Below are 19,439 nucleotides of genomic sequence, written 5' to 3' on the forward strand. Positions count from 1 at the left end.
ATGCTTGCAGTCCCCACCAGCAAAGGGAGCACAGATGTTGACATGACATCAGTTTCAGTCTTTGGTGTGATTCTTTTACATTGTCCTTTATTAAGAGCAGAGTTTTTCTGGCTGTTCAGTAGGTCCAGTAAGGTGAACACAAGCTGGTTTTGGTTTGTAGTGTAACGTGGAGGAGCAGCTCTTGTGTCCTGTCCTCTACTACCAGAGGAATTGATGAAGAGACTGGCATGGTTACCACTTGAGCACAATACAGCTTGACTCTCTTTTTGTGACTTTACCAACAGTGTGCCTAGTTTTTTTCACAGGCCTTATACCTGGAAGTTTTTCTACTGAATTATTCTAAAATAGCTTCAGAAACTTGCCATTCCTTGCCTAGTGGAAAAGACTGAGACTTCACCAGTAGGTCTCAAAAACACCACATGAGGATGGAAAAGGAAAATCTTCTACAATCTTATTGCTGGAGCAGAGTAGGTTTCCTGGAGCTTTTGTGCTGCCTTATATTTGTGTCATATGAGCATCTGATTTATTTTGTGCTATGGCCATATTTTTATCAGTTAAAGTTAAGAAAATGCAATTCTCAGTGCTGTATTTAAGCCTTAAAATATGATGTTGGCTGTTAGCAGAATTCTGCATTTGAGCAATCACTATAATACGTGTGCAGCAGTATCTCCCCCTGTGATTATTGAATGGTTTCTATTTTGGGAATGTTTCATGGCTCAGCTTGGAGTGCTCAAGTAGGAGAGCTTCCAAAAAGCTAGTTTCATTCCAATGGTAAATCTGCAGAGAGGCAGTTCAAAGGACCAGGTGTCTTTAACATTTTTACAAGTCGATCTTTGAAGCTTGTCTTTTTTCTTGTCTCATGAAGTCAATGCAGCACTCATTTTGAGAACTTTCTGATTTTTTTTCCTTCTTCCTGCAATGTTATGCTATCTTCTTGATCAGAAGCATTTTGTTTTAAGTACTTAGCAGAAAGATGTAGATGGGTTTATAATAATCCTGACAGACTTAGCTGGATCTCATCTGTTCTGTGTGAATCTCCCTTTGTCAGAGGGCATCTCTGCAGCAGTCACAGGGACCTGAATTAGCCTCTCCTGAGCCCTGTGCTGCTGCAGCAGGAGGATAAGTACATAAGCCAGCGAGTTTTAGACAAGCTCTGGTACAGCTGGCTGTGCTGCAATCTTTCTTACTCTTTAGTTAATCTTCTGTTTCTTACTCTTTCCTAAATCTGTATCTGAGAGCAGGCACCTGCAGTTAGTTTTTCTTCTTCTGTGATGTTTCTTTCTGTTTGTTGTTTTTTTTTAAACAAAACAACAGCTCAGCACCACGTGCATGTATTCAAGCATTTGTCTCAGGTTCTTTTGAACCTGGTGGAGTAACAAGGATCACAATAGTTTATGTGGTTGACTGGATGAAAATAGAGTATACTTGTTCAGACAGAGTGCTTTTTCAGTTAGTTTCCCCCCTGAAAATAATAATAAAAAGCAGTTCTCTACATAATAAAAAGAGAACTTGCTGTACAAGTCTCAGATTTTTACATGATCTCTGGTTTGAGGTGGACTCATAGGTTATACAATGTGCATGGAAACAGCAGCCCATTTCCTTCCCACTTTGTAAAATGGGGCTCTGGTAGTTCTGTGTGTGGAGCTTCCCCACCTGCGTTTGGAAGGAAGTACCCAGTCATTTGTAAAGCAAATTAGAGATATTTGCATATATACTTTGAAAATCCGTATTTGTGTTCTTTCTTCTATCTTAGGAACATTTGTTCCAATTCATTTTTTTTTCAAAAAGCAACCAGCAACAAAGCATTGTATGAAAGTGGCCTTTTATGAGATGGAAACCAACTTTTCAAGTGTTATAAGAAAATGCCTTAAGAAGACAGTTATTCCAGGAAAAGTAATTGTTTAGATGAAAAAATATTGGTGCTTAATATGTTTAGTCTGGCTTTCCAAATTTTATAAACATCTTCCTATTTTTCTTTTGAAATAGTTTTTTGTAAATCTTGTTTCCATGTTTGGCTGTTATTGCTGCTAAAAATTTGCAGAGTTCTCTGATTGTCATGGGTTGAATGTTCCTACATGATCTTGTACTTTGAGCACCTGTATCAGAGCAAAGCTGCTTCAGCTCACTCAGGTGCACACCTAAAGGACATGCTTTCCTTATTATGGCTTAAATGTTGGTTCATAGGTCTGCGAGCACAGCTGACTTAAAAAGATTTGGGTTCTATTGCTTAATTTTCATTTTAAGTATTCTTACAAATCTTTTGTTAAAATCAGATGTACTGAACTGAAGACTATGAGATGGACAAAACCTAAGTATCCATTTATGTGAATTATTGACCATTTCCAGTTTGTGAAGAGGAAAACAGGATCTGTGTTCTTCCATGGGAAAAAAAAAAAAAAAAAAGAAGTTTTAAGGTTTCCTGGATTTTTGGGCTTGTCTTGGAGTTGTTGTAAACACTTGGGTGTCTTTCTCTTGCAGCTGCGCCGCATGCAGGAGATGATTGCCCAGATGCAGGCCCAGATGAGGATGAAGCCTGGTGATGACTAAGGTGCTTAACATCTGGATGCATCAGGTATTGCTTTTCTGACTTGCTTTCACCTCTTACAAAGGATTTTGGTAATGATTATTGTTAGTTTTGCACTTTGGGCTTGCTTTTACTGTACTTAACAAGAAAAAAAAGGTGGTGTCATGAGTAGACTAGAAAATATGTATGTCAGTGTTTGTTCCAGCTGTTTGTAAGACCTGTAAATCCTTCTCTTCAGCGCCTTACTTCTGGATCATCAGGCTCTGCTTCTGTTAGCACAAGCTGTTCAGAAAGTTAATTTGATGTGTAAGCAAACCATATTAGTTAGTGTTTTGGGGTATGTAGGCTGCCGAGTTTTTAACCATTTTCTCAAAGGGCCAGACAGAATTTTGGTCAGGTGTACTGAAAACAGACTCCCTTGATGATATGTTTGATGTATTAGGGGGGATCAGAGTGAGTGAAGAAGAAGATTCCTGTAGCACATACTCATTCTTTCTTCTGGTAGAATTATTCTTTTTAAATGCAAGAACAAAAAATGGAAGGATATGAGGAGTCTTGTTGCTTAATACTTCAGTTTAATACTCTAGTTGTGATTGCTGGTCTTGTGGAATGTAAAGCTTGAATAAAATGGATTATATTATCCCTTATGACCTTGTGTCAGCTGCCAACATTCCAAGCCTAAAATAAGGAGATTTTTTGTTGCCTTTATTTGAACCTTCAGTCTTCCTGTTTACATAAAAAGAAGAAAAAAATAATTTAAGAAATAAACTTATTCACTGGATTCTCACTTAAGCAGAAGTTGATGGTTTTACTGGTATGTGCACTCTTATCTTTGAGTAAAGTATTTTAGGGGAAATAAGTAATTCAGTCTCAGGTTTTTTACTGTCACAGTCTCAACTGTTGCAGATAGAAGAGTCTTCACATCATGTCTTCCAACTTCCATAGCAAGATATGTTTTCCCAGAGCTGGAAATCTAAACACCGAGGATAATTTTGTGGCTGACCACACAGTGTGTGTGATAGCAGTGTCTGACAGAAAGCTCTCATTCCCTGGCCAGGAGCTGGTCATTTTGCAGCCTGTTCAATACTGTTAAATACTGTAGTCTGAATTGAAGGTTCCAAGTTTTCACTGTGACTTTGTAGTCATGTGGCCAAATTCTTACCACTTGTGGAAATGGTTGTTTGGTGTAGGAAAGCTTTTTTAGGGTAAGTGATTGTTACTGTTTTTTGCTAAGGAGCTCAGTTCTTTGTAGGAGTTAGAAATCATGTTTAATCACATGACACCTTCAAACTGATACTCAATAAGAAAAAAACCCACCATAAATCTACCCTTGTCCACAGTTGTTGTTGGCAGAGCAGAGGATGGCAAGAGGTACAAATATATTCAGAGTTCTTTCCTCAGTTCCTAGAAGCTGGCTTTGCTGTGGAATCAGTATCTGAGGGCTGATGGGATGTAGTATTCCCATTAATGGTTAGCCAGAAATGGCCCCAGATCCCCCGTGTTTCACAGCTTCTGGCAATACTGGACATGGCCTTTATAAAAAGGAACTGGAGCATGGTTTGTCCCAGGCTGAATTTGCAGCCATGGCTATGTAAGTAAACAGAGTCCTGAGCATGCTCATGTCTGTCCAAGGGAAATGTTCTGTGGATACCTCACACTGCTAATCTGGAGTGCAGCTTGGACCGCTCTGTGTGCTAAGCAGGAGACTTTGCAGGTTTAACTGAGTGTTCCATGATCTTGTTGTGATTGGAACTAAATCAGCAGGTCAAGTTAATTGGGCTTGAAGTACTGAGTATTGATGATTTTGAGAAGGATTTGAATGAGATCCTCATACATGGAGGTCCTGCTGTTACTTTGGAATTTGCTAAGCTACATTTCTGCAGCTGCTGTGGAAATCATGTTTGACAGATTGCTTTCAGGAAAGACTTTGGAACTTCTGGTTCTGTTACCCTTGAGAGAGAGAGTGATAGATTGACTTTTAGTGTAATTTGTTGGCCAGTATGCAGTCAGAACTGCAGATGCAGTCCTCCTAAATCAGGGTGTTGCTCTATGATCCTGGCAGCATGTGGAAGGGAATCCTCATCCAGAGCTTAGCCTTAGGGAAGTTTCTCTCAAGCCTGTTAACTGACTTTGCAACTTAAGAGGAGTGATGAGTTCAACCTCCACCATTCCCATCAGAGTTATTTGCCGTATTTTATTGAAATCACAATTTCTAGAGAAACCAGGAAACTTGTAATTAACACAGTGGTTAGCAGAACCAACTGCCAACAAATTTAAATGTAGTTGGTATTAATCTTTTTGTTCTGTCACAGTTTATCTTGAACATCTCTCAGGTTCTAGTTTTACAAGAACATAAAAGGATCACCTCTGCTACTGAGAGCACAGTCTCTCCTCCCATTGCTCTTTTGCACCCTTACTTTGTGCTAAGAAAAAAAAAAGTGACTTTATAAACAGAGAGTTTATATAAAAATTAATATTGTGACTCTCTTTATTTTGGATACATACCTAATTTTGGTGTTTTCTTCAAAAGTCCCTTAAAATATTTTCCCCTACATAAAGCTTAGATATACAGATGTTTTCAGGTATTTTGGGAAAAGTGGGGTGTGGTATGGTATGAAGACCATCATAGGTACGAGCTGGAGAATAAACAGTTGGGTGATGAAATGTGTTAATATCCAAATATGTGAAATATCCACTTCTGATTTCAGTTGTATTTTGGGGTGGGGAGGAGACTGCTGAGTGCTTTGGGGTTTTCCAGGAGGAGCATTGCATAATGATTGAAAAGTGCTGAACTCAAATCCTGGCCAAAAAGACTGACAGGTCTGTGTTACCAGAAAGTGCTACACAGATGGGATGACTGGAAGATCTGGTTTGCCTGATCCCTTTTGAATAGGGCCCTCTTGAAAGGTTTTATGGAAAGAGCAAAGGGAGAATTCACTTCAAGCAGTTTCCTTTACTTTCAAGGCTGGAGTAGGAGAAGAATAAGGGGAGTTACAAAAGCAAAGATTAGATACAGGGAATACATTCAGAGTTTCCAAAGAGGACAGACAGATTTCTTGCTGTGGAGAAGTAGAATCCAGAAAGGGAATGAAGATGAATGCTGGTGGAGACTGGGTTAGAGGTGGGAGAGGAAGATGATTTTGGCACTCTGGTCATTCCTGTTTCCAACTGTAGTCTCTGACAAAAGCCTGTGAGAACAGATTGTGGTGATTAAGATCTTTCGAGTGCAGCCCTGACAAAGGTGTGTTGACCTATGCTTTTGTCTCTTTCCTCTAAACATTTAATTGCTTCTGTGTGCAACTAGTGCAGGTGGAGCAGGAAATGAGAGCACAGCTAGACGCCAGAATATTCTTAGAATAAGAAGTAACAATTTTTTTACCCTGACACTTGATACTAATCTTCCTCGGATTTTTTTTCTTGTTAAACACAAGACGCTGTTTTAAAGTGTAGGATCTTATTGGTTCTTATATTTGACAGTTCATATGAAGGATTGAAGAGAAAGATGGAAGGGTGGAATAAGGTAGCAAAACCCAAAACAGATTTAATTTTATTTGGGCACTCAAATATGAAATGCTTTTGAAATAAGCCTGCAGTAACTCCAATAGCATATTTACTAGTTTCTGAACTTGTCCATCCCAGATGAACAATTATTATAAAAAGCTGGAATAATTGTACCCAGTGAAATGGTTATTGGTGGATGTTTCTTCCCTTTCATTCTTTGTTTCTCAAAGTGTATCTCTTTGCAATCTGTTTTCCTCTTGTTATTCATACAAATCTGGTTTATCTGTCTTCATTCAGTTTCAAGATCATATTGGGACAAATCAGTAACAGAAGCCAGGCTGTGGAATGCTAATACAGCCATCTGGAAATGTAGCTATAGTTAGGGAAATACATTCAGACAAAAAAGAAACCCAAGCATCTTGCACTTAAAATATCTGTAGGATGTTGAAAATTCTTTTAGTATAGCTTGTGATTTCCACAAGTATTTTAAAGCCTCCTAAGCACATTAACACTGTTCTGGTTCTTGATAAGAGCAGTGCTACAGACACCAAACAGCTCCTTCTTTCTACCAATGAATTGACATCATTTAACAGAACAACACAGAGCACTGTCATAGCAACCAGCCTTCTAAAATGATTCTGCTGAATGCTGAATTGATCTGATGAGCAACGTCATCTGAGGAAGTAGAGATGATGTTGTAGGTTTTTGGCAGCTGAAACTGAGAGCTTAGAGAATGTGAAGCTTGGGCAAATTTGTGGTGTTTGGAACTACTGCCTGGCACTGCCAGTGGGTGTTTCTCTGGCTAGAAACTAGACCAGGAGTGGACTGTCAGTGTCCAGCTCTCCTCAGCTCTTCTGACTGTGGATTGTTGATGAAATCCTGCATTGATGGGCTGGCACAGGTTTTTTCACCTTTGGAGAACAGACTTCTGTTGGAAATCGTGCAGTAACATGGGGACTTTGAAAATGTGTCAGGGCCACTTATTCCTAAAGAAACAGAGAAGTATTTCTGATAGTTTTGAAGCTTGAATCCTGGCATGTAGATGTGAATCTGTGGTTATCACCCCTATTAACATATTTAACTGATGAGCGTTGGTAATCAGTTCAAAGGCCAATTTTGTAACTTACTGTGAACTTGGCTGATGATGTTTGTTGTGGGGAAGGAAGTATGAGGTCTCACTACTGAGCAGCGAAGGAAAGGGAACAAACTTGAAGCAGTGAAGTCAACAGAGGGTGACTGAAACATCAGAAAACCAAAATGTTGGGGGTGCGGTGATAGAATGAGTCAAAACCTACAGCAGAGCCCTGGTGTCATCCAGTACTCCTCTGCTTTCTGAAAGATGCCATTTCTCAAAGTTCCTGCTGACAATGCAACACTCAAGGGCTGGGGTTAAAACATAAAATGGGTGCTATTTGAAGAAAGACTGACGAGAGTGAGAAAATGGAGCTGCTTCTCAAGCAAATTTTCTCTCATTTGGGGTTCAGAAGTGAGCACAGAGGTGACAAGTCCCCCTGCAATGTAGTGGTGTTCTTGGAAGAGCTGGGAGGGAGACAAACCCATTTTCTTTACAATGTGTTCAAAAATCCTCACAAATACAGGATTCTGAGCTATGTGACCACGTGATCTAGGTGCAGGTGTGTGTAGTACTTTCTAGTTATGCTATTTCCTGAGAGAGTTTTGGTTTTATGGCAAAATTAATTAAATCACTGGAGAAATATCCTCTTTGTTCAAGGATGGTATGAACTCACATTGCAGGTGGAGGTGTTTGTTAACTCCATGTGTTGGTGAAATGAGTGTGGGGGGCTCTAAGGTTGGTCTAGTAAAGCTGGAGGTCAAACTTGTCAAGAACAGTATCAACCTAATTGTATCATAAAATACTGCCTTACAAGGAGATGAGGAAGAAAGAGCAGTGAAATGAATCCACATTAAAAGTACACACATACTTTGCCCAAGTGTGTTGTATGAGCTTATAAAATGTGGGGATCGTGTAGCTAATGCTGCTAACATCAATGCACAGCTGTGCTTAGAGCCCAAGCCTTCATGTTTATTGCAAATTCCAGTCTTTTTGTGAGTCTGAAACATGAGTAACACTTTCTTCTTGAGGTATCTTCTGTAACAGATTAGAGTTGGGCAGGCAGTGGCAGAAACCAAGTTTCTCTTTCAAACTCAAAGTAGCAGTGTAGCCCAACGGGTTGATTTTGAATTTGAATATTGAATTTGCTTAACAAGTTATGGACTCTGGCTTTAAAGCCATATTGCTAGCTTGCTTGTTTTAGTTGTTACTAGAAGTGATGGGCTCCTTAAAATGGGAAGGAATTGTGTATTGAACAGAGCTCCCACAGAGAGAATGGCAAAGAGCAAAGCACGTTGCTCCTTATCCCCACTGTAGGCTGGATTAGTGTTAAGTGTATTTTACAAGTTGGCACAACAGTGTTTTCTAGTATATTCCCATTTTTTTCCATCCAGATGAGCATTTAGATTAAGCTAATTTTTCTATCAGGAATGAGTATTTTTGGGGCTGGAGAATTTGAAGTGTTTTCCCTTAGTTCCATACCTTACACAACTCCTTAAGCAGGATCCAACTTTCAGGGAAAGCTGGGATTCTGCTTTCTTTGTAGCAGCCTTTTTGATTGGCAAGTAACTGTAGAAATATCCAAACCTGATAGTTATTTTTGAAATCGCAGGCCAGTATCCCTTTTTTTCAGCCACAGGAACACTGCTGTATGAATGCTTTAAAAATCTCTGCTTTCCTGCTTTACCTTAGCAGTGTTGGTGCATGATGTTGAGCTTGCTGGCTGGTGTTAGCCCTGTTCAGCTGAGTGGTTTGTTTCCCTCGGCAGCAATAATGCTTCACAGAAGAGGCCAAGGTCGATGTGCTGGGCTGTTGAGAGGGGCTGTAACACTCTCCCTGTGTTCCTGCAGGCTGAGGGGGGTACGGGTGCCTAAGAAACTATGTAGCTAAAAATAAGTTCTCATTCATAAGCTCTTGTTGGACATTTGTGATAAATATTTGGGACCCAAGTGCTCAGCTGATCTAGCTGTAATGCAGGTCCTTGTGCTGCAGGAACTGAGACTCCCTATTCCCTGGATTATGCTGCTTTGCTCGGAGGGGCTCCCACTGCCCCCAGTGCTCTGACAGTGCCGAGAGTTTGTCCTTTCTAATGCTCTGTTTTCCACTTTTGTTCCCAGCAGCACACGGTTCTCTAAGTGGATGGGTGCTCTCTTTTCTTTGCCCGAGTGGTAACGTTCAAATGCAAAAGCTGGATGCCACAGACCAAGACCTGCGTTAAAACAAACACAAAGTCTGAAGATCGTGTTGTAAAACTGCTTGTTTTATATAATCAATGTTATTCAACTTATAGTGTATCTTTTTTTTATTATTATTCTTTTGGTAACACTGTCTTCATACTTACCAATGTGGTTTTATTATCCTTCCTATACCTTTTTATTCAGAAACTGCCAAGAGTACACTATTTGGACTAGTCATTGTGGTGGGTTTAAGGAATTAATCATCTATCTGCTAGGTTGTTCTGAACGGTTTTGTGGTTAATACTAAGACTTTGTGGCCTGTTTACAGTGACCGTATGTGTGTTTGCACAGTATTATAGCTTTCACCTGCCATTTTAGGTTATTATGTATCGTATCAGTTTTCCAGAACTTTCTCTGTGCTTTTGTTGCTCTTAAAGCTTCATCTCTGGTGATTTGCATTTGTGTGATGTATGAGAAAATGTAAGAAACGCCGATGATTCACCAGTGATTGGAAAAAGCTGACTTTTCTAACTCGCCGTGCCTTAAAACACCATAAACACTCCACACACCAACAACTTGTGTGGATGCCTCTGGAGGTTTGGCTTCAGGTCTCGAGTATTGATGGCAAAAATTTGTCACAGGCATTTCTATCTGTCAGCTGAGAGATGGCATGTACTGATTTTTTATATATACATCATAGCACTACTTTTCATTGAAGTTTTGTAATAAATTGTATGAATGTGGAAAACATGGATTTTCTTTTTGGGATGGTTTTTCTTGTTTTATTTTATTTTGCCTTTTCAAGCCAATGTATGAAATGCTGTAATGGCGTTGTGCACAGTGCATATTCAAAGGAATTGTGATGTTTACCCTGGGGTATGAAGGTGTTTTCTGAAATCTGTCTACCTGCAAACTGCTTTGATTTCATTTCAAAACAACTTTAAAAGTATTTTACCTGTAAGTTAGGTAGCAAAGCTTCACATCTAGTTTTTTTTCTGAAGTTCATTAGGCTCCTACTGATGTCTTTAGATGGGTGAATATCTTGGAAAATCTGATCACACACCTTGCTTTATAAGTTCATGAATGTTGTTATTTCCTTTACATCACTGCTGAGTTGCAGCTCTCTTCTGCATGCTCTTGTAGTCCTGTGTGTTTTATATATGCACGAGTGTAAATTACTTTCCAAATATGGGATTGAGACGCTTTGTCTTCTGTATTAAATTGGGGTGTCTTTCATGTAATGATTACCCCTAATTTTGCTGTCTAGCAATGAGTGTTTAATCAGGATAGGACTCACAAATGATTGGCATCACTGGGATGCATATTTGGCTTGTTTGGAGTTGAACTGCATAATTTGGACGTTACATTGTTACTTCAGTGGCTGCTATAACGAAGTTGAAAGAAGAAATGGAGTGACAGATTTGCATTCACACAAATTTTCTACCGTTTTTATGAAGATTTGAATTTAACCATGTCTGTCCAGAGGGCCAAGGTGAGAGATTTAATGGCAAAGTTTTTCTCATAATTTGTTTGCTTTTATTTCCACCTTCCTTGTTGTTTTTCTGGCACCATATTTTACAACCCTCTTAATTATGTGCTGTCCTTTTGTGCTTGTGAAAGTCAGGACAGCCACACCCCTCCTGAGAAACCCAGACTTCAGTTGGAGACCTTAGTTACAGGCTACATGAGCTCTCTGAGCAAAGGTGGCATGAAAGCTTTGTCTTTCAAAGCTGGCTAGGACAATGGGGAAGCAGACTGTCAAAAGCATCTAGTCTTTAATTTTATTAAAAACAGGAGTTTTTTTTCTCTCTTTAGAGCAAGGCACCTGAAGTCACTGTCACAGTTCTTGTGTGGCAAGCCTCAGTGAAAAGATTTTTACTTGGGGATACTGAGTACCGTTTGATAGACTGTACTTTCTTTGGGTTTGTGGATTCCAGATGGAGCATTTTGGCTCAAAATTTGAGATCTATTTTAATAATTGTCCAAGAAGGGCTTGTAGAGCTGCTGATTCCATATGTGAGTACTTTCCTTTCAATGTAGTTTTATTTTTTTATGCTTTCTACCACTTCTTTGATGTTGACTGGTGTTAGTTTTCAGTTACATTTGAACTTGGTTTTGTTAAAATACTTAACAGCTTACTGGGGGAATATACAGTTGTTAAGCCAAGCCTTTGTACTGTGGAGCTCTTGGATAGGGGACACTGGCTAGAGCCTGCTTTCTGACTTTGCATTTCAACTCCCATAGGTGCTGGCAGTGCCAGGGCCCTGGAAGACAAGTCCCTTTCTCTGAATTTCATCTTGGCCTTTTCCACACTGACATTTTCCAGCACTGAGACAAAGTGCCCACATGTAACTTTTTTAACGACTGTTCAGCAGGATCAAAGAGCATTTGACCGCAGTCCTTTCAGTCTTCATTAGTTTTAAAACACTGTGGCAGACTGTAAAACAACTCATGAAAGGCTGATTGGCTCATTGGTGCCTTTAATTGTGGCGCAGAGTCTCTAATGATCTGTGGCTTTCCAGCATTTAAAAACAAGGAAATTTGCTGACAATTACCTGATTCATTTTTTTCTGATGCTTTGGATCAATGGCTAAAAGTGAGCTCAGAGTGAGCTAATGTGGTTTTAAAATGTATGTACCTCGGATTGCCAGGCCTTGGAAGTGTCTCCTTGTTTTGTTATGAGGGATGTTTTGAATAAGAAGGTGGAAGAAAAGCCAAGATAAATGCTGTGATGACTACAAGGATTTGAGAAGTTGGTATTGTGGCATTGGTGTCAGATTTGTTCCCAGGCAGGGCAGTGCCCTTCAGTTATGCAGCCATCACCCTGCCAAGCTCATTCTGTCCAGAAGAGTTTCAGGTCTGATAATTTGCCTGTCCTTGATATGGGGAAGACCTGACCCCTCCCTGCAGCCGTGGCAGTCAGGTGAAGGAAGGATCTGGGCGTCCTCAGTCTTCACGTCCCATTCTCCTTCCCTCTCTGTTGTTGAGTTTTCTATGAGTTGTTCTCATGTCATGGTCAACTGCTGCTTTTCATTTAAGTTCTCTCTTGCCTCGTCTCAAAGAGTTACGCTGACAGCCTTTACCTAAAATAACTTCCCATATAACCTCTTTAATTTTTTTTAATGGAAACAGAGCACACATTCCTACTTCACACAGCATGGTTGCAGTATGATTCAGGACTTCCCACTGTATTCTGAGATGCTAAATCTGGAAACACATTTCCTATTTATTCCATTTGTGTTTGGGTTTTGTATTTTTTTTTTTAATGCTGTATTCCTCCTTCTCGGTGCTGTGTTTCTGTCCGAGAGCAGGGAGCGCTGCCTTTTATAGTGTTTAAACCTTGAGGGAGGTGCAGCCTGCCGGCTGCGGGGGGCTCATTCCCGCACATCAGCGCTGTGCTCGCCAGGCGCTGGCACGGCGCGGGGCTGCGGGGAGGGATCGCTCCGGTGCCGGTGCCGGTGCCGGCGGGTCCGCTGCCCTCCCGGCCCGGCTGTCAGCCGGCGGGGGCGGGCCCGGGGCGGGCTCGGCTCCCGGGATTGGCGGCCCCGGGCGGCCCCGGCCCCTCGGCGGCGGGGGGACGGCCCCGGCGCTCGCACTGCCTCAGTCCCCCACCCGCCCTCGCACACACGGGCACGGCCGGCGCTCCGGGGAGGCACCATGAGCACGGGCATGCGGTACAAGAGCAAGCTGGTGAACCCAGGTGAGGCGGCGGGGACGCGCGGCCGCTCCGCCCCGCGGCCCGGCGCGTCCCCGTCGCCTCACTCTCTGTCCTTTTCTCTCCCCGCTGCCGCTCCCCGCCGCGGGCATCCCGCCCTGGCCGCGCCGCCCCGCAGAGGAGAAGCAGGTAGGTGGGCTCCCGCCGGCCGCGGCTCTCCGCGGGGATGCGCCAGCCACCTGGGCACCGCGGCCGCTTGGCCGCGTTCATCCGGGGACCAGGCGCTGTGCCTGCCGCATCCCCCCCGGGTTTTGGCTTGGGGTTCCTTTTTGTCGCTGCCTTTGGGTGTGTCGAGCGGGTTCGGATGGAGAAAGGCAGCGCGGGGCTGGCAGAGGCGTTTGGGTATTGGGAGCACGTCTCGCATCCCTCGCCCCTCCGCAGCACAGATGCGCAGACACAGCCCCGCTCCTGCCGCTCCTTGGTGCTGCAGCCCATCGGCACCTCGCAGGCGGCCAGGATTTGGGTGTTAGGAAACATCTGTTTTGCTTTGCAAAGCTAATAGCTGTTTGGAGACATGCCTTTGAGTCCTGGAGAGAGAGGAGGGGTGATGCAATCAGATGACATCGACAGGTTTTTTTGTTGTCTATTTGGTATTTGGAGGGATTTAGGATGTTCGAAAAGAAGAGGAATCCTCCTCTGCAGAGCTTGAATGCTTAGGTAAGGGATGATCAGGGTCCTGTGTGTTCCTGAGCACCCATCATCACGATATAAGGGAAGTCTGCTGTAAATGGAAGAGCCTTTCTGTCTCACAAGGGTGGGGATGGAGCTGATGGTTAACACAGCACAGCAGTGCATGGGAAGAATGAAATCCATTCCCAGCCTGGCTTACACTTGCCTTTTGGTCCAGTCTTTCTCTGAGGCTCCAATTCTGTATGAAGCAAACACCTTGCCTGCTAAGACCCTAGTACTGCACAGCCTTTTCAGGTCACTGAAAAGCAAAAAGAAAAGCAAACTAGCTTTGTAGCAGCTTGGGTATTCACCTGGCCATGGCAAGAGGTGGTGTTTCCCTATATAATTCAGACTTGGCACTGTGTATTTTTGTGAGCTGATGATCACAGTGATGAGAAAGAGCAAAGTTAATCTAAGGGTAATAGGATAATGGGATCACCAGAGGCATTTTTCCCAAGGTACTTGAAATTTTGCTAGTATCTGTAGTTATTTGTGAATATTGCAGTTAAGTCTTGTTTTATTTCTGGGTGAAAGCAATCCAGAATGTGTTCTGACACTGCAGAACATCTAGTGTAAGCTGTGAAGTGGGGAGAAGCTTTGTGACCCCCTCCCAGAACCTCGCTGTTCTTCAGTTCGTGTTTTTAAATGAAGAGGGAAGCGGGTTATGTATAAGGCTCCTCTCTGTGCATTCCCTAGGGGAAGAAGCGAGGTAGAGATCAGAGGAGTGTTGTAGATATTAGAATAACTCCTGAAGGCTCTTGTCACACTGCATAGGCAAAAGTGGGCTGGAGTCTGTACCCCAAAGAGCCTGTGTGTGCAGGACAGTGCAGTTCCTGCTGGGGCAGAGGAGTCTCTCCTCCAGTGAGGAGGCTGTGTGTAACTGTGTGTCTTGTGCTCAGTGTAGAGTGGGTCTTGCCTGACAGTTCATTATGGATTTGGGCCAGCCCTGCTACTTGTGGATGGAAAGGGAAACCAAGCTGTGAACACAAAGCAATCTATTAAAATTAAAGTGAACACGCGAAAGCATAAATTATTTTTGTTTAGCATCTGTTGAGAGCAAGATTTTTCTTCCTGTGCCTCTTTTTTCCTATCTTCTTGCGTCTGACAGCAGATAACAATTTATTGCTAAAGCTATAGCAACACTATAGTTCTTGTCTAAATTAATTTTTTTAAAAAATATAATAAAAGCGATTTTTTAATGAATGTTTGGGGAATTAAGTGAGCTTCTGAGAGGGCAGTACAATAGATTGCATGTAAGCAGGGTTTTCTTTGGTGAAGTCTTAATAATATTCATGACTTACCGTGTCCATAGAAAGGAACAATGTAGTGTCACACAATGTGTGTTCATCCTCCTTCACAGCATGGCCAGGGCTGATGCATTGTCTGGGTTCAGGGTACTCTATTTGCAGATTGGGCTCCTAATTACTGCCATTCATCAGGAAAAAATAACGGTAGATTCTCCACCTCTGTGATTTCCAGGGAATGGCTTCTTAATTATTGCAGTCAGTGGAGATTTCATACTTGTCTCTGTGTGCAGAGCATCCAGCATTCCCAGGGGAAGGGTTGTGGTTTAAGAGCATGGGCTGGTGAGGAGCTCTGTGGCAGGTTGCCTGGTGTCATCAGGCTCCTCAGTTTTATTATACCTCAGTTCAGCACCTCTTGGAGAGGGATGGTTTCTCTCTTAGCAATTTATTTACCGCTGGATCACTAAGGGATTCTCATGGCCGAAGCTGGGTAGGAAATGAAGCAATGACTAATGTCCCATGTGCAGAGGAGTAGGCCCCATGTGGGGAAACCCAGCAATTTGTCAAGAATTGACAGGGCAAGTACAGCAGATGGACGCCCTGCCAAAGCCAGAGGTGTTGCTGTGGGAGGAGTAAAGGTGAAAACTCCCAAGTACCTGGTTAAACTGGAGTCTCCTGGCACACTCCTCCAGAACATGCCAACGTGCCTCCTAGCTCCTGTCGTTGGCGTGTGTGTTTGGGGTGTTACCTCGCTGTGTCTCTGAAGCTGGCTCCTGCTCATTCAGGTTCACGTCTCTCATGTTCTTTGAAGTCATTGTTTCTTTTTAAATCAGGAGGATGGGAACTTCTCCTTCCCAAGTTGATCTCTCCCCGCCCCATCAATTTGCAAAGTTGTTTGGGTGTGGGAGCAGAGACTATCTGGTGGATCCAGTTCTTTCAGTGGGTTTGAAATTACAGGGCTGTGCCTTTTGCATTCAGCGTAGTCCTTTTTTCCTACTTAAACTTTTTTGAAGTGGTCTGCTTGTCATTAAAAATATATATGGGGGGCTGTGTATAGAGGAGATGCTGTGTAAAAGATAGTTTGATTGAGGAGTGGTTTCAGTGCGAGTCATTGAGTACTGAATTCATTGCCTTTGTGTTTCAGTTTTTGAGAATCTGAGGTTTATATGTTAAAAACTTACATTCAGACTCCTTTGGTTTTTTCTAATAAAAATGGAGCAGAGATTTCTATCATTCCTGGAACAGCAGATATTTCAACAGCAGAGATGTCTTCTATCTAAAATAGCAACTGTGCCAACACAGAGCATCATTTTTAAGGTCAACTTTCAACCCCAGCCTTGCCTATCAAAGAACACTGGCTGGTGGAAATCCCCCAGTTCCCTGTTTAAGTGTGCTGAACTGCCTTCTCCTTTTCTCTACTGTGCTTTTGGAGAAATAAGCCCAGGTGGCCTACAGGACAGTGTAATCCCTGGAAGGCTGCACTCTGCACAGAGCTGAGGCACCCAGAGTAGTTGTAGATACTACCTATCACACTGAGGACAACTCCAGTGCAGGCAGCTGCTGATGACCAAGAACAGATTAAGAGGAGGGAAAAGTGGTGATTCCTTGTGCCTTGAGCTGGTTGAACATGACCTAATGTGACCCTCAATTTCTATGTAGATACTTAGGTGGGGGAATTGATTAACTGAGTTTTGTGAAACGTGTGATGAGAAGTGTCATTGGAGTGGTAGATTCTCTTGTCCTGCAACTGTACAACAAAGACCATAAGCAGAACTTAGACTTTACAGAATCTCCCCAAAGTCTCTGCTGGAGTAGTCTGGAGGATTTGTACCTGCACTGTTCCTTGTGGCATTGCCATCTTTAACCTAAATGTTTTTCTTACAATAACAGTTCTTGTAGTCTTGTGACTAGAGGAATGCTCTTGCTTGTGGAGAAAAGTATGGAACCTGGAAGAACAGATTACCACCGACTCTTTAATTTTCTCAGAATTAAACCAATTATTTTATAATTGTGATTCTTTGAGTCATTGGGAGTAGCAGCATGAATCTGTGTTCCTGCTCTGTGTCAATTCAGGGTGGTTGTGGTGAGGTGGCTTTTTTTTTTTTTTTTCCCCCTCAGAGAAAGCAAAATTATGTTTGCAGCTGTATAATGGGATATTTCACCACAGCTGGATAGTCTCTCACTGTGTCATAGCTTGCCCTGGGTGAGGCTGTTTCTCTTTGACTCCCCACATTAATGTCTCTTCCAACCTCCGTGTTTTCCAACCCTGGTCATGCATCCTGGCTACCAAGATGCTCCTGCCAGAAAGGGAGTAGCAAATTAGTCACAGAGTCTGGAGGTAAATACTGGAAACACTCTTAAAGCAGCACATCCCTGCTTGTTTTTCTGATGTCCCAGTGTATCTTGGCCAGACGTAGCATAGGAGTGGAAGCTTTTACTTCTCCTGTGAAAAGCCTTATGTGTTTCATTCATTTTTTTTGGCCCATTTCAAAAGACAACGTTGGTCCCTTGCCCTCGGAGCTGGGCAGAGGCTCAGTGCTCAGAACAGTGTGTTGGGAGCGGTGGGACTGCAGCAGGTCAGGAGGTTCAGCCCTGCCTGTCTTTCTGCTGTGCATCTGTCTAAACAGCCTGGCTGCAGGAGGCCCCGTGTCACAGATGGGCTGTTCTGAGCTGGGAAGGGAACTTCATCCTGGGCACTTGGACTTTTTTTTCCCCCCTCCATTCTTTGTCTGCTTGGCCAGTTGGAAAAGGGCTGTAAAAAGAGGTCAGTGCGTGGACTTTATGGTGAAACAGAACCACTGGAGAGTTGGGCACAGATTCTGTCTCCTGCTGCTGCTGTCTCTCTTCAATTATTTATGTTCCAAATGGATGAAACAGATGTGAGTGCAGGGCAGGGGAGAGGTGCAGCCCTCTTGGTGCAAGTACCACTCTGCAGTTCACGGAAAGGAGAAGTAAGTGCTTCCTCCACAGGATTTTTGTCACTTCAGTTTCCCTGCCCAGCTACTTGTGCACAACTCCAAAATTCTGCTGTACTTGTGAGATTTGTACAGGGTTGTTCCAGTGTTCCAGGCACATTAACAAAATGTGTAGGTTCAACAGATGTTAGGGCCTGATCCTTGCTGATGTTGAGGAAGTAGGAACAACCTTCATTTAACCCCAAGACAAGCTGGTGACACTTGTTTGGCTGCTGACTTTCAGATTGCTGGGGCTTTGCAAAAGACAGCTTGCAATTGCAGAGGGGAAAATGTTGCTGCCATTTGAACAGAGAAGAAACACAGTCCCTGGGTGCTTTCAGTCTCCAAAGTCAAGGAGTCTCTTACAACCACTTATGTTGTCAAAAATATTACTGGCTTCATGCTGATGCTGTTCTTCATTTGATGGTTCTAGCAATAAATCTAAAAGGCTTGTGTTATGACAATTTCTTGGAAAAGTTGAGGAAAGGCAAGTCAAGAGAGAGAAACAACTGGTGGAGTTCAATGTCTTCTAAACCCCACATTGCCCAGTTTCAGTCTAAAGTGCTGTTCAATAAATACCCAGTGAAATGGACATCTAGGAAATCCAGAGGAGATTCCATCTCGGCCAGCTGGTTGGTTGCTGTGCCAGGCCAGGTGGGTGCCTGCTGTGTTTCTCTAGAGCTTTGCCAAATGAGTTTCAAATGTTCAGTCCAAGGGGGTTCCCCAGCTGTTTTGGGACACCCCACAGTGGTGGCCCCTATAATCATGCTGCAGTTACTGCTCATATGTGCTGAAACCAAGCCTGGGGAGCTCAGCTCCATCCTTAATGCTTCAGGAACTCCTTGCTGGGATACCTCTTGGCCAAGCTGAGAGGGCTCCTGTCCTATCCCCATTTCTCTTCCAGTTCAAGTGGCCTCTGTGTTGCCTTTTTTCTTGTATAGCATGAACTGGAGGGTGCATTCTTTGCTTACCTGTAGAGTTTTCTTCCCTGACCAATGCTGAGTGTTTGTCCCCTTCTTGCCCAAGGCAGAGGTTTCCCTGTGACAGTGAAACCACACAGGATAATGCTTGACTCATAAAAGAAATGTGGGGCACCTCTAATACATGTGTGACTTCAGATGTTTGTGAGGGATATGCAAGTGGTTTCATAGCATACTGGAATAATTCCCACAAGGGCTGGATTTTGTGTGCGTGTGTGCATGTCTACAGTGTGGTTAGCCTTGAAGCACAGGAAAAAAAGTTTGTCTGCTGTTACACATTCCTTTTCTCCCAGAGACTTGTCCCTGGAGCTGTGAAGAGGTTTGCAGTCATCTTGTTCCCACAGAAGTGTTCAGGAGCTGGATTTGTGTGTGGTGCTGGGATCAGATGCCAGAACATATGCTCTTCATCAGTATGTATGTGTGCTGCTGTTCATCCATGACTTGGCTTTCCAGAAACACAGTTCAGCATGAACAGTGGAAGGCAGCACTGCACGCTGAGAGGGAAGATTGGGATGTACAGTGCTGACCATAGGGGCTGGGCTGCAGGAAGTGGAACAGATCTGTTGCTTCTGACTTAAGTAAGAGCTGTCTTTGTTTTAGGAC

At 43.0% G+C, this 19,439-nt stretch overlaps 2 protein-coding genes across 3 annotated transcripts in view; both read left to right on the plus strand.

The window, feature by feature from the left end:
• Window positions 1-10,026, plus strand: part of LOC136368929 (septin-2) — a 35,150-nt gene extending 25,124 nt beyond the window's left edge. The window contains exons 12-13 of one of the 2 annotated variants that reach the window (XM_066331412.1): window positions 2,479-2,572; window positions 9,215-10,026. In XM_066331412.1, coding sequence (XP_066187509.1) covers window positions 2,479-2,547 — 69 coding nt within the window. In that variant the 3' untranslated portion in view covers window positions 2,548-2,572; window positions 9,215-10,026. The remainder of the gene's footprint in view (window positions 1-2,478; window positions 2,573-9,214) is intronic. The other variant, XM_066331411.1, reaches the window with a different exon arrangement.
• A 3,069-nt stretch (window positions 10,027-13,095) lies between these two features.
• SEPTIN5 (septin 5) overlaps window positions 13,096-19,439 on the plus strand; it is a 42,821-nt gene continuing 36,477 nt past the window's right edge. Inside the window, exon 1 of the mRNA XM_066331424.1 lies at window positions 13,096-13,118. The gene's annotated coding sequence lies outside the window, so the exon portion shown is untranslated. The remainder of the gene's footprint in view (window positions 13,119-19,439) is intronic.

This window comes from Sylvia atricapilla, chromosome 17 (genome assembly GCF_009819655.1).
Source record: "Sylvia atricapilla isolate bSylAtr1 chromosome 17, bSylAtr1.pri, whole genome shotgun sequence".
Lineage (NCBI taxonomy): Eukaryota > Metazoa > Chordata > Aves > Passeriformes > Sylviidae > Sylvia > Sylvia atricapilla.